Source organism: Tripterygium wilfordii, chromosome 20, assembly GCF_013401445.1.
Source record: "Tripterygium wilfordii isolate XIE 37 chromosome 20, ASM1340144v1, whole genome shotgun sequence".
Classification (NCBI taxonomy): domain Eukaryota; kingdom Viridiplantae; phylum Streptophyta; class Magnoliopsida; order Celastrales; family Celastraceae; genus Tripterygium; species Tripterygium wilfordii.
In genome coordinates this window covers 1687782-1702135 of record NC_052251.1, presented here as the reverse complement: position 1 = coordinate 1702135, position 14354 = coordinate 1687782, and the positions used below count along the sequence as shown (strand labels likewise).

The window sequence follows — 14354 nt, the reverse complement described above, 5'->3', positions numbered from 1 at the left end:
AAAAATACATGACATGAAACACTTCACAACCCACCTTCCTCCCAAACAAGATTTCAAAATCTTAAAATTAAATCTTACCAACCCAACTCTACTCAAACCCTCTGCCAACCCACTGAACCAATCTCCGAAGCAGATAAGCCAAGGTACTATACCCTCAATCAACTTCCGGTTGGGCTGTTTTAAAATAAGCACGTTCTTTAGATGCAACAGGGCTCCTGTTTATTTACTTGGGCCTGCTACCAATGATTACTTGGGCCCTGCTACCAATGATTACTTGTTGGACAAGTAGAGTCGTCCCTGATGTTGTTCGCCGGCGGTGGTGGAGTCGCTGCGAATCCGAACATCAGGAGGAGCATCAGGGACGAATGCGAGAACAGCAGCAATGCCAATTTCATGAGTAGTAGAGGGATCCTACACGAAGATGTGCGACATTGTGGATTGCTCGAATGGGATTTGCGAGCATGACCCAATGGGATTTGCGAGCATGACCCAATAAGGTACATGAGGCCAATGTTGCAATCAACGTTTTGTCTGCAGCCCCCCGGTGATACGCCGACAAGGAGATCGACTTTTGATGCGATTGTTGCAGGTTGTATACCGGTGTTTTTCGAGCCATCTTCGGCAAAAACCCAGTACAGTTGGCACTTGCCGGAGGAGGTGTGCGAGGAGTTCTCGGTTTTTATACAAAAAGAAGATGTGGTGTTCTAGGGTTTGAGAATAATGGAGGTGTTGAGGAGAATACCAAAAGCTCGTGTGAGAAAGATGAGGGAGAAAGTTACAGAGTTGATGCCAAGAATCATTTACAGAAGACATGGAATTTCTTTGGGTTTGAGAGCAAGGATGGATGCTTTTGATATTGCCGTTGAGGGTACTCTCCAGAGGATCAGTTCCAGGATTAGCAGAGCTCTAGATTAACAGGCCTCATAGAAATCACATAAAAAATGAGAAAAAAACACCTGCAACTCCATTAAGCAATTGAGACCTACGCCGATTTTTTGTTTCCTGATGCTATTCTTTTTGTTCCTCCCAACTCATGGTTATAGAAGGAACAAACACGATTCTATCAAATCCCGGAAGACTCATATACCCTAGTTGGAGTTCAATGTAGCAAAATTAAGGAAAATAAAGTTTGTCAAGTACAAATGCAGGGTGGTTGGGGGAGGGAGGGGGGGGGGGGGGTGCAATATGTATTCATTATAACTGAAAAAAGAATTAAAGGTTACAGAACCTAAACATGCACAAGGGAGCTGTTGCAGACTCTGCAGTCGCAATGGCCCGGGTCATCTGCTGAAGACATGGAACGGAAAGCAATGATCTCGGAACTGCTATTGGTGACAAACTGTCGTCTCTCTTACAATGATGCTGGAAGGACCTGGAAGGTTTCATGATTTTATTGCCATCTAAGAATTGCGGAACCCCAAGTTAGACCAGCTCCAAAACCTGCTGCTGCAATAGTATGGCCTGGCTTCACCTTCCCGCTTCGAACTGCTTCATCCAACGCTAATGGGATGGATGCCGCACTTGTGTTACCATAGTTTGCCAAATTTGATATGACCCGCTCTGGTGGTACTTCTAAACGAGTTGCAACGGCATCGATGATTCTTTGGTTTGCCTGCATTTACGAGTCTCTGTTTTTACCAACTATCATTATACATAACGAGTATATACGCTAGACATCACAATGCTGTGAAACACAGAAGTAGCGTTCGAAAGGCGGACCTTCAAGGAATTCTCAACTATGTGCAGCAACTATAATAATATGTTCTGCATCAAACATTCAATTTTCTACATAGGCAGTCTATATGACCTGCGAGTAGATTTTGAACAGCAAACAATTTCTTGTAATATTCTTTACCATGAATCTAACCCCCCAGATTCATATTTTAGTCAAAAGTTAAGTCCATATTATATATATATTATAAAGAAAAATAAATAAATAAATTATGAATAAAGATTTGGCCAGGCTCCTCAAGAAAAGGGCAGAATCGCATATTATAATCAAAAGCGGGGTAATTGATGTGGGCAGAATGTCATTCAACAAGCGAAAGTTGATTAGAAAAATAGTGCAACCCATGAAGTTCCAAAATGCACAAGTGAGATATATCTAACGTTGCAATTAGAAAATGAAGATAAAAATGGTTCTTGTACCTGATGAAGCAGTAGCCAATCAATGCTAGAGCTTGAGAGACCGGCCTTTTCAAGGGCCGATTCAATAGAATGTGGCACACATCGCGCTGCGAAGCGGAAAACTTCCTTGCCATTCATTTGAATGCAGGAGTATGAGGAGCGTCTTGGAGGGAAGTCTACGACCGAACCATTAGATCCCAACGCATTATCCATTTCATTTTCTTTCATAGTGGCATTTAAATGTCTGTATAAGAGGAAGTTAACATCTCAATTACACTCCTAGAGGCTAGAAGATACATGAACAAAGTTCAAATCGAGTTACAAAACGTACCTTTGCCCATCGCCATCACTATGCACATCAAAACTAAATAAACCATCGTCCTCACTGTCACAGGCCTGCAGAGCTATCAAATATTATTATAGTGCTGTTTCAAGGTTGTAAACTTTCGTAAGCAGGGAAAAAAAGGGCATGCATGTCTAGTAGGCAAATTCGTCTATGGTTGGTGATACCAAATTAAAACCATGAGTGAGAACCGATATAATTCTGATTTCAATAAATTATTATTCTTGGTTTCTTAAGAAAATAAGCATGCAATTGGGCCTAGAAATGCTGCTGATTTCACTTTTGGTTGGTCTCGGAAGTGTTCGACTCTATAGGACATCCACCTGTCTACAAGTCCAAGATGGAACTAGAAGTAAGAATTTACAAGTTAAAGTTCAATAAATCCAAAAACCTTCCGAAACAAAGACAGTGGACTCAGAAAGCAACCAATCGCTACACCAGTAGTAAAAGTAACTGTAACATATTCCTTTTTATATGTTTACATCTTCCAAATATATGACATTATGGGTAAAAATATTTTGCAAGTTGCATATCCTATTTATTCTTAGGTGGTAGTATTATTCACATTGATTTATTCACTATAATTCCGCAATGAGAGAAGATAAGGAACTATGTTTCCAATACATTAACCGCAGATTAGAATCTAGAAATAGTATCAGGCAATCCTCACTACTGGGTAAAAAAAATTAATAATAGAGATTCAACTGTCTATCAATTTCAGAAACTTTAAGTTTCAAGTTTTGACTACTGAAGGTACCAGTTTCACGAACATGGGCCACACATGCTGACCTTCATTGGCTAGTCAAGTCCATATTCTTCGGCAAAAACAAAAACAATGTGTATTTTTACTTCTAATACTATCCAACCCTATAACGTCTAAAATGATAAATAAAGGTTGACCTCAAGTGTGTTCATTCAGTCATCTAAAACAACAATTCCTTTACAAGTAGAAGAAACAAATTTTGACTATCCACATCAAGGCGAAATAAAGACCATTACCTGTACCAACACAGCACCAGCAGCATCCCCAAATAGGATGCAACTCCCTCTGTCTGTCCAATCAACATACCGAGAAAGAGAATCAGCCCCAACAACCAGAACATTTTGAAACCCACCTCCTGCAGCAGGAAAAGTAAATCGATATTAACCATTGGAGATGGAACTAAAACTACAGCAAAGTACAAATGTTCATTACCCCTAATGTGACAGGCAGCTGAGACAAGACCCAGGACAAATCCACTACATGCAGCAGTGATGTCATAAGCCAAAGGGTTACTTTTGCAGCCAAGTGCTTTTTGGATCTGCAAGTTACAGTAAAAAACAGAGCAAAGGAGCACAGAAGAGTTAAAGAAAGATCATTAACCAATTTAATAATGATGCGATCAACTAAAGTATTTTGATATTATGTACGGACTTCAATATTCTGACTAATCGCTCCCAAAATTTGAAGTTCATTAATTTACAATGCTTACTGATTTTCAGACTCGTGAGACTGCAAACCCTCAATTACTGGAAAAGAATTGAAGAAATGCATGAAAAGAGTTTGCTAGAGGAACGAGTGTGCAAAAGTGGTGCAGGAAGAATAATGAAGGTCTAAAGGGGATAGAGAGAAAGAAGTAACACAGAGCTTAACTTTCTGTAGAAATAACAGTCTACATCTGAATAGGAATCACCTCATTCTCCACAAATGTGGCTACAGTACCAAGTGTAAGGATCACTCTGACACACCTTACAAGTGTGGTAAATTAAATATCTACAGCACTCAAAGAATAAATTATGTGCATCCTGAAACTTAACTATAAATTTCTACAGTACTTATATTGAGCAGCAAACAATGAATAGGGAATAACCAACTCCAATTTCCCATACATCGAAGATTTATAATGAAATGCCAACTCAAACAAGTGAATACCTGAGGAGCACTTCCAAAAAGATCCTCTGGCGTAGATGTGCACATCAAGACAAGGTCAATATCATCGGGATCAACCTCTGCCATCTGAAGAGCTTTCCTGGATGCCTCCACGGCTAAAGAAATCAAGCTTTCTTTACCTGTGAAAATGCTCATTTATAAAATAAAGATGCATTTTGTGCTTTGCATCTTGTTAACAGGCATGCCACAGGAAGAAGACTAAATGTCAAAGACTCAAAGATATATGACTGCTTCATATAGCATTTACATTTGATAACCCAAGTAACCCAAACACAACCATGAGATGGATACCTGCCATGCATTACGCCTACATACGTCAAGAGGCCCACATTCAATGATAGGAACTGGGGAAAAATAATAGGTGATGCATATGGTTCTTTATGAGGCATATCTTTTAGGAGGAAACAATAAATGATAATCATACAAGCTATGGTTACCCGAACTAGATTTGAACTCCTATGCTAAATGGCCTTCCCCTAGACTCGAGATCATAGAGCATCGTAGTTAAGAGGCTGAGCTACTGTCTAAACTGTCTAATGCTTCCAACATATGACACTACGATACAATGAAACTGTCTAGTTACCTGTCAGAACTCTTCGATTTCGAATCCCAGTGCGAACAGATATCCATTCGTCAGATGTATCAACTATTTTTGACAGATCATCATTTGAAACCTGAAGAGTCGGTACTGCTGAGCCAGATCCAACTAACTTGCAGCCTTTGCTGGTTAGCCTATAGATAATTTCATTAGAAAAAGTAAACAAGATTGAGATCAGAAGTTTATTTCAGAATCAGCCAAGATACTGACATGGGTATACCGACGAAGTACACCTCGTGGCCAGGCTGGAGCCCTTACAGATATAAATACAATTAGGCAGTGAGACAAGCCTTCTACAATGCAGTAAGCAATTGACAAAACAAAATTTTCAAAAAGACTCCAGCTTGGCTGAGTTAATGCTAATAAAGCTCTAGTGGCAACTAGAATAACCACTTATACCTGACAGAAGAAATTTCAACCTATCATTGGACGCTGTAAATAATATGTAGAAATGTATTAGCCTATTAGGTTATGGATTTAGCTATGTTCAGCTGCAAACATTTATATGTGTCAACAATAATAGATTCGTGGCCGCAAACCTCAATAGAATTTCAAAGGGGAAAGCACTTAACACCAAGACAACAAAATCCCCACCATAAGAACAACTTCAGCACCCAAAAATGAAAATAAAGACGAATAAAATGAGGCAGTTATTCAGAGAATAGATTATTCCATCCATGCCCCAAATTTTTGCTTGAGAGTGCATCAATTTTGGGTCAGTGCTTTTACTAATAACATTTCGCCCTCTACATGCGATCGGTGAATAATGCTTGGTTTCCGCTAGAATTATTTGATATTCACAACTAGACATCATGCACCTCAGCAGTGGGTGTTTTCACTAAATCAACTTTTTAATAGTGCAGGCAGTAGATGATACTGAAAATCATACACCTCGACAGTCCGTGTAAATCAACATAATTAGTTAATGACCAATCCTGATGTATCAACACATATTCTGACCAGACGAAGAACATAATCTTATGGACAAGTCCTGCAATGTCATTCACTTTTGCACTGTAAATAAATTAATCTTCAAGTGGGAATTTTTATGAGTTTCTAGTCCATTAATCTTTTCCAAGGCCCAAACAGAACTTAGGCCTAAAGTTCAGAACCACCATCCTATCCAGGGTTCCGAGTCAAACCGAAACCAAAATAATCAATTCGACAATCAGGCACACCCACTAAATAAAGATCCGGAAATTCAACAAAGCAGTTATTTCTTTCATGCAAAATCACACTTTTCGTCTTAATTCCTCAAGAATTGCACCAAAAAACCGATCTGTCAGAGGAATATACCGACCTGGGTACTCGAGATTCAGAAGGGGATACCTTCTGCGCACCTTCCATTGCACTGCAGCACCATACCTTCTTCGAGACTCCTTCAGAGCAAAATCCAGATCGATAAATCCGTATCGAAGGTTGAATCCTACTCCTCAGGCGTGGTAGTGAAGGAGTAAAGAACCCAGATGCATTTGCCATTTAAACACCAAAACTCCCAATCCCCACTAAAGAATCAATGATAATACTGATGGAGAAAGAAGAGGTACAAGCTGGAGTGAAAGAGAAGGATCTTTCAGCTTGTATATACAATTGCGGGGAGGCGAAGAGAAGAGTATATAGAACCCATGGCCATGAGATTCAAATATAAAAAAAATAAAACAAAGTATCGATGGTTACAGCAGAGACAGAGAGAGACGGGATTCTGGTTTATGTCAATCTCGAAGAAAGAAAGAGAAAGGAGGTGGCGATTATGCCAACCCAATTTGAGGAAACTCCAATGGGTCTGCTATTTGTCGCTCAAAAACTCTTCTTTCTCTCAGAGCTCAGTCACGCCATTTCCAAGATATTGATGCTCTCATACGTTCTCTCTGGTGCGGTGTGGTTGTTTGTTGCGGACAAAACTATGGGCAGATGGGTTAACTCGTGATTTCGTGTGACAGTAAACATTTTTTGCAATACGCAGCAAAATTCCATTGACCATACACGTTTGAAGTATATATATACATATAGAATATAGAATTATGGATGTTTGCCATTGAAATCAAACTTTACACACGCATTTATTTTTAGTTGAAATTGAACTTTAAACACGCATATATCTTTCCTCAATTGATTATCAAGGGAGCGAACTTTTAATTGGTAATTTGTTGTGTAAATTATTAAGATAGCGGCTATTTTTTTATTCATTATGATGCTTTGTTTTTCAACAAGAAATTTTAATAAGAGTACTGTTGGCCTGTTGGGTTTGGTAGGAATTAGGAAATAAGGACTTCACCAACTAAAATTATTATGGAATGCTGTTTTTCAACTTTTTTGCTGATAGGATGAGTCTTGTCACTTTTGTTCCAGATTTTCATTTACACGTGCAATGCATTGAAGGTGTTTTTGTCCAATAATAATAGTGGCTGGTTTTAGAGTATACTATAGCATTGCTTTTGGGCTTGAGCCTTCACTGTCCAAGAAAAGCCCTGTGGGCCTAAATTCTGAAATCTGGATTATATTCTTTTGCTTTTCTTTTTTTCTTCTGCGTCTCTAATGAAATCTGCAACAAATTTTAGGAATCTCTCTAAACCCTGTCAAGAAGGAGGCTATGTGCACACCTATATATACACCCAACAGGCTCATACATTCATTAATCAATCACACAAACCCAATTACTATCCCATATAGATTGGTTGTAACCAATAAGCTCAATAGACCAATTGGTCACTACCTAGAAAACTTATTGATTGATTGAGGAAGTCATTTGTCCTCCTTATCAATAAATCACAAGTCTCCTATCTAAGCAATGTGAGATATTCGTATCAATCCCTATACTAGGAATATCAATGAAACCGATTAGGAAATCGCTCACATACCCTTTTTTAGGGTCTAGAATCTATTTCTTAGTTCAAGATCTCTCTTACTAAACTTGAATCAAAGAATTAGTAGATCTGTTCTAAGGGGAAGGGGAATAGACTAGGGTTATGAACTTATAATTTGACGACGATTGAGCCTAATTATGTTGGGACAGGCGGTTTAGGTCAACCTATTAGACATGATATTGCACAATCATGCCATGATTATCTCACATAAATATTCACTACAATGCACTTCCACATTTCTGTTTGGCTTGAATTGGTAAAGCCTCAATTGAAGGCATAAGCAGATCCAGAATACATGTTATCAGGAAAGAATTGGTAAACAAGCTTACAAGAAGAACAAGAGTAAATACCTATGGAGTTTTGAGAAGAACAAGAGTAAATACCTATGGAGTTTTGAGAAGATCAAAAGGAAATTTATGATACCCTTCCTTGTTTGTAGGAATGGTCAAATGGGTTGTGTTTATTTGTGGTCATCAATCAAGAACTGCAACTGTGAGTTGCAGTATTCAGGTGTATTTGAGGAAGTCCTGATGGGCTTGCAAGATCAAGTCATGATCTTCCCATTCGTCGCGGTATGTCTCTGGGTGAGCGATCCTCTGCTTCAAAGATTCACAGAACATTTGTTTTCTCCATTCTTCGAAGCCTGAACAACCGCATTGAGAAGCAAGCCAGTTGACGTACTCATACTGCAAAATATTACTCAAAGCTTTAGTAATAGAAATGCATGCATGGTCAAGCTACATTGTTGTTCACGAAGCATATTATAACATTATGAGCACTGAAAATACTCAATAACACACTTTAAACCATGATTTAACACAATTTTGGGAGGAAGTGTAGCCAATTCTAGCTAAAAGAATTGTAACCCCTCTTTTATTTACACCATAGGTCATTTTTCAATTCTAACATTAATAGAGAAACAGGAATAACCTTTTATTTACAACATACATGCTAGGAAAAAAATGCATGTAGTAGAAATGCAAATGTTTCCTTGGATGTGTGGCCACATAAGAAAAGATAGGATAAAAAATAAGATTATTTGATCTAAGGTAGGAGTAGCACCAATAGAAGATAAGTTGTGAGAACCCATTCAAAATGGTATGGGCATGTACAACGTAGAGATAGCAGACTAAAAAGACATGGCTTGAAATAGTAAGAAATGACATAGATTCAATAAGAGTTGGTGAGAGTATGAATCTGAACAGAAATGACTGGCACAAGCGAATACACGTAGTGGAAATGTGGAATTGGATTCCCTTTGATTTTCTCATAAACTAGTGTTGCCACCCCAAACTTTTGGGATAAAGGCTCAGATGACTAATAAAATAAGCACAGAAATAGCCATACAGCTAAAACCTGTCCACCATACAGAAAGCTCACCTGAGAATCTGCCATGTTATGAGTGTATCGCTTTGGCACATCAGAAGCTTCAAGTTCAGAGTAGAAGGCTTTAATCTCTTCCATCATCTCTTCTTGGGATGGAAGCTTAATTCGACCAGACAAAACACCAGCAATCCACTTGCATTGAAATTCGAACAATATGAATGGAATAACCTGGCAAGCCATGGAGAGAAACAATTTCACCATTAAAAAATCAAATATACAATCAAACCAGGGGCACACTGGAGATAACTAAAGTTGAACCTTCCATGGTAATCCGATGAAGCAAAGCCATGGGGCCAAGAGTGGAGGAAAAATATGCTTGTACAAAGGTCCCACACGACTGTCATCCACTGTCACGATTCCATTGGTTTCAAGAAATAGGAAGTCATGCTTGTACCTTTAAGAGCAAGTCTATTGTAATTGTTAGTTCAGTCTCACCTTTTTCTGGATTTTACATTCCGAATCTGAAAGAAAATTCATTCCTAAAGAAAAACAAGGTTATTGGAATATACCCAGTGCAATATAGAATAATATCAGCAGAGATGACATTCCCATCCTGGAAAACCACGGTACCATCTTCATGGGTGCTTTCCATCTGCATTATTTTCACAAAATACAAGGAGTTTAGATCAAGCCATCTACTGGAACCAGGGTCAAACAAGTCCTTCTGTAAAGGCATCAGAACAAATAATACTATCATGAGTAAGTATTTTTACCATGGAATGAAGCCACATATTATCATATCCGGGGACCCTTTCACACGTTTTGTCAGCAGCTGATCTAGATGCAATGTGGACCTCTTTAGCAACCCCGGCTATCTCCCTGGATATATCAACAGCACTTGCGGCACTACCTATTAAAATTACAACCTGTCCACGGAAGAAAAGTGTTTAGATAAAGACATGCTGAATTCTCGGAAAACAAATAAAGAAGGTTCACAAACTCATGAGAGAGAGAGAGAGAGCTAATGCTTCTAGAATTCATACAGAGCATAATCCAGATGGATATATTGAAAATCTTCATATATTGATTTCCAACTGCAACTTTCCACAAGAATTATTATCTCATTAAAGTTTTGTACATGCCACACAAGTAAGCCCTCTAAGTGCAACAGTTCTATCTTCTAATCAATTCCATACTTTCACCAAGCCTCAATGACACAAATAGTGCAAATATCTCAAGTACAATCCTTTCCCCAAAGACTTAGAGAACAAACATTTCATAACATTGTGATTTCTATGAGAGATTTTCTTCTATAAAATAACTTAAGTGATAAAAGCACTGGAAAGTAGCAAAGAGGGAAAACAAAGTGGCATATAAACAAGATAATTCAGAAAAATTACGACCATTATATCATCTTATGATCTTATCACCTCTACTGTGCATCAATGACGCAAATGGTGCAACCGGTGCACCTTGTACTCGTCAGATTTGAAGATTAAGGTTCGATCCATTATGAAACATATAAGAAATTTGCAACATGAAACCAACTTGCGTAACTGTCCCCAGTAGGATGTTATGCAGCAACAGTAAGTTCTTGTAACAATTACACACAAATGACATACAGATTTATGACGAGATAAGGTAAAAGTATCAATTGAAACGCACTTGATCCTGAAAGGGCTCAGGAATACGATAGTTGTGGCTGTGAATTTGCTTTCCTGGCCATGACTTTATGCCTGAAGAAAGCGTGGTAAAAAATATAGTAAGAAACTTTGTGTAATTCTTAGTACAATCACGGTATTATTGATTAGGATGCTCAAAATTCAAAGTACCTTTAAGATCCTTAAGCTACAACATGATTACAACAAAGGCATAATTATAGTTTCTCCTCCAGAATATGAACACAAGCAATAGAAGAAGCGAAACTGACAAGCCCTCCCGTTACATGTCAAAACACACACTATACTAATTGTCATGTTTACATGTCTGCAGATAGGCTTTAAGTAGCACTAAGTTCAGGAATAGACAAATAAGACAACTCAAAGAAAGCGCAGTCGCAGGACACTAGCATTTAGTATTTAGAATGCTCAAAATTCATACCACCTTTTAGATCCTTAAGCAACCACACGAATTACAACAAAGGCATAAAGGTTCTCCTCCAGAATAAGAGGAAACAAGTAATAAAACAAGCTAAAAACTCACAAGCCTTCCAATTTCATGTCAAAACAAACACACTATAGTAATTGTCATGTTGATATTTCTGCCCATAGGCTTTAAATAACACTCTTAGTTAAGGAATAGACAGATATGACAATTCAAAGAAAGCACAATCACAGTACACTGGCATTTATAGTTTTTATCAACCAAGACTACTCAAAAATGATTTTATTACCACAGAAATCATTGTGCAACCGGATTTATGAGGTTGAGGATTCCAGCCTTCAATTCAAGCTTCTCATTTAAATTTGACACAAAACCATAAAAGGACCAGCATTCCAATTCAATTACTAATGTGACGATGAGTCCACCAGATAATTCTGTTACTTGCACTCCTGAATTTCGTAGCATTTATATGAATAAATCATAATCCCCAGAAAACTATATAATTGAAGTTAGCACCACAAATTCTAATCAATAGATGCCCTAGCAGGTTTTTTCGGAAAACTCCATTTATTCTGGTGTAGATGGCAGGCAGGTATATATTTCTTCTATACAACGATACGACTTAGTTATTATCTCACATAATTCTCCCATTAAACAAACAATAGTAGCCAATTTTCATTTATAAATACTTGGAACTTTAAAAACTCAAAAAACTTCCTTGCTATATGCACAATTCAAGTATCAAACTTCTAACAAAAAGTCAAGATAAAACGAGAAAGCAAAAGCTCAATGACTGCGAAAATAATTACCGGGAATTTCTGCAATCCGAGGCTGCGTGTAGTGTCCATTGCAGACAACGACAGCATCGAAAGTCTCATCGTTAACATCGCCCCTCTTTTTGGACTTCACCCTCCACTGTCTACCATTCTCCTCTAATTTCACATTCACCACTTCAGTCTCAAACCTCACCATCTCTTCAATCTTGAATTCACCCGCAAAATCCTTCAGATACATCAACACCTCCTTGTGACCGGGGTACCTCCTCGGATCTCTGTCTTTGCCTTCTCGGCTCACAAACGGATAATCCTGATAACCCATCGACTCTCTAGGGAGATTAGTACGAAGGGAGCTGTAGAGGCTGGAGTGGACGATGGGACGGTTCGGGTCAACGCCCAGAAGGTCAGTTTCCACTCGAGGATTGTACACCCAGGTCCCCCCAATTTGATCACCTTTCTCAAAGACAACGACCTTGTGACCCTCACGACCTAGCTCGCGAGCAGCCACAAGGCCACCAGCACCTGCTCCGATAACCGCCACGTGCCTGGAGGTGGTTATTGACGAGATTGTCATTGCAAGTTTGATCTCCACTGAACATTGAGGTTGGCCAGTTAGTGAATATATATACTCTATAATAAAGAATGGGGGTAGGGTAGGTGGAACTGTATCTAGATTTTCTAAATTTCAGCACGTGTTGAATAATAATCAATGACAGGGAAATTTCACTATTCCCTATAAAATAGAGAAATTTTATTTATCTATTATTTATATATTCTATTACTTCTCCTTCTAAAGTTGGAAGGAACGGCGTCCTATCCGCACGAGTTCGTGGGTTTTCTACAGTCGCGACTTGGAAGAATTGGGGCGATTTGGTGGCGAGTTGGGATTTTCGGCATCTGCCCTCCCTATGGCCATCGCAGTCCGCTGCTTGCCCAATTTTTGTGGTGGAAGGGATCTGAAGATTCATGCATCTGCCCGACGAGACTGGGGAGAGACAAAATCGAAAGCGAAATCGAAGATTCAATGAACCAAAAAAGTACTAGGCGATGTTGGCGAGACCTGCACAAAAGACAAATTGGAGCTGCACAAGACATGTGAACCGCACGATCAAAGCCAAGCACAACTCATCGAACGGTCGAAATTCAAAGCAAATTCTAGACTCTGAGGCAGCTTCTTCTGCTTCTGCGGTTCATGCACCTAATATATTGTTGAAAATCAAAAGATGTAGAGATTTCGGTCGGAGTTGGTATCCCCTGTTTGCAGACCGAGGATGCTGCCAAGCCCGCCGATTGCTGAGGTGGAAGGGGAGGTTTTGCCTCCCTCATTTGAAGCCCTATCCAGTGACTACACCGTTTTCCATTCGCTCCTCCCGCCGGCCGCGAGTACGCTCTTCTTCATTTTCTCTTCGGCATTCCTCTTTCATTATTTTTATTTTTATTTTTGTCACTCTTCGGAGCCGCTGATGCAACCCACAGAGCACAACCGATAGCATTTCGATTCATGATGCAGACAGTGTATCGACGTGGTCGGAGAAGATTTTGCCAGCACTTGATGCAGAGCAGCATTCCGATTCATGTACCTACATATCGAGCTTCGAAATCCACGTGGTTGGAGTACACCTCGGAAACACAACTGATCACCTATAACACATGTTGAAACTGATGCAAGAAACAACCCTGAGGCCTGAGATTTCTGTAATCGAAGGAGAAGATGAACCTTAACTCTCCTTCTTGTCTGGGCTCAACATCCTCTTGGGCTTTTCATCTTGTGGTCCAATACAGCAGTCTTAGTTTGGGTCTTTCCTTTGCCTGCCTTGGGCAACTCGGCCCATGAATTGTGTTCTTTGTCTTTGGCCCATAGCCAGTCCAGCTGTCTCTAACGGCTATATGTTTTTATGACCGTTACATCTTTTACTGTGTATACATATTTCTTTACAGACTTCTTGTATGTGATGGTTTTCTATTCAGTGAATTCAAATTGTTCTTTCAACTCTCATCTCCTTATTCTCTAACTTCTCATCTCCTTTATACAAACTGTTGTCAAAATATACCAAATTTACAACACAACCATATCTTCTGTAATATATCCAAAAGTGCATATTCGGGGAAAAAACGAACCAAAGAATTCCCAAAAAAAAAAGAACGGAGAAGGAGGAAGACTTGATTCGAACTAAAAGAGAGAGAGGGGAGTAGATGTTAGAGAGACAAAAGAGAGAAGAGAGAGGGACTTGATTCGAACTATAAAATGCTCTTTTATCAAGTGTCCTGTCTAGGGGTGTTCGTAATC

The 14354-nt window shown here is 39.1% G+C and overlaps 3 protein-coding genes across 3 annotated transcripts; 1 reads left to right on the top strand and 2 right to left on the bottom strand.

Annotated features, from left to right (window-relative positions):
* Positions 1-1058: 1058 nt before the first annotated feature.
* Positions 1059-6508, bottom strand: LOC119986404 (3-oxoacyl-[acyl-carrier-protein] synthase 3 A, chloroplastic). The gene is made up of 8 exons (XM_038830956.1): positions 6299-6508; positions 4984-5132; positions 4383-4519; positions 3666-3771; positions 3470-3588; positions 2459-2523; positions 2149-2371; positions 1059-1612 (listed from the first exon to the last, which is right to left on the bottom strand). Exons 1-8 carry the CDS (start codon positions 6475-6477, stop codon positions 1391-1393), a joined length of 1200 nt encoding a protein of 399 aa, XP_038686884.1. The 5' UTR covers positions 6478-6508; the 3' UTR covers positions 1059-1390.
* Positions 6509-8041: 1533 nt separating this feature from the next.
* Positions 8042-12678, bottom strand: LOC119986403 (flavin-containing monooxygenase FMO GS-OX-like 4). Its single transcript, XM_038830955.1, has 8 exons — positions 12101-12678; positions 10854-10924; positions 9962-10114; positions 9758-9840; positions 9507-9642; positions 9243-9416; positions 8246-8548; positions 8042-8212 (listed from the first exon to the last, which is right to left on the bottom strand). Exons 1-7 carry the CDS (start codon positions 12639-12641, stop codon positions 8369-8371), a joined length of 1338 nt encoding a protein of 445 aa, XP_038686883.1. The 5' UTR covers positions 12642-12678; the 3' UTR covers positions 8042-8212; positions 8246-8368.
* A 148-nt stretch (positions 12679-12826) lies between these two features.
* On the top strand, positions 12827-14057 carry LOC119986407. Its single transcript, XM_038830958.1, has 2 exons — positions 12827-13450; positions 13578-14057. Exons 1-2 carry the CDS (start codon positions 13115-13117, stop codon positions 13722-13724), a joined length of 483 nt encoding a protein of 160 aa, XP_038686886.1. The 5' UTR covers positions 12827-13114; the 3' UTR covers positions 13725-14057.
* Positions 14058-14354: the final 297 nt, after the last annotated feature.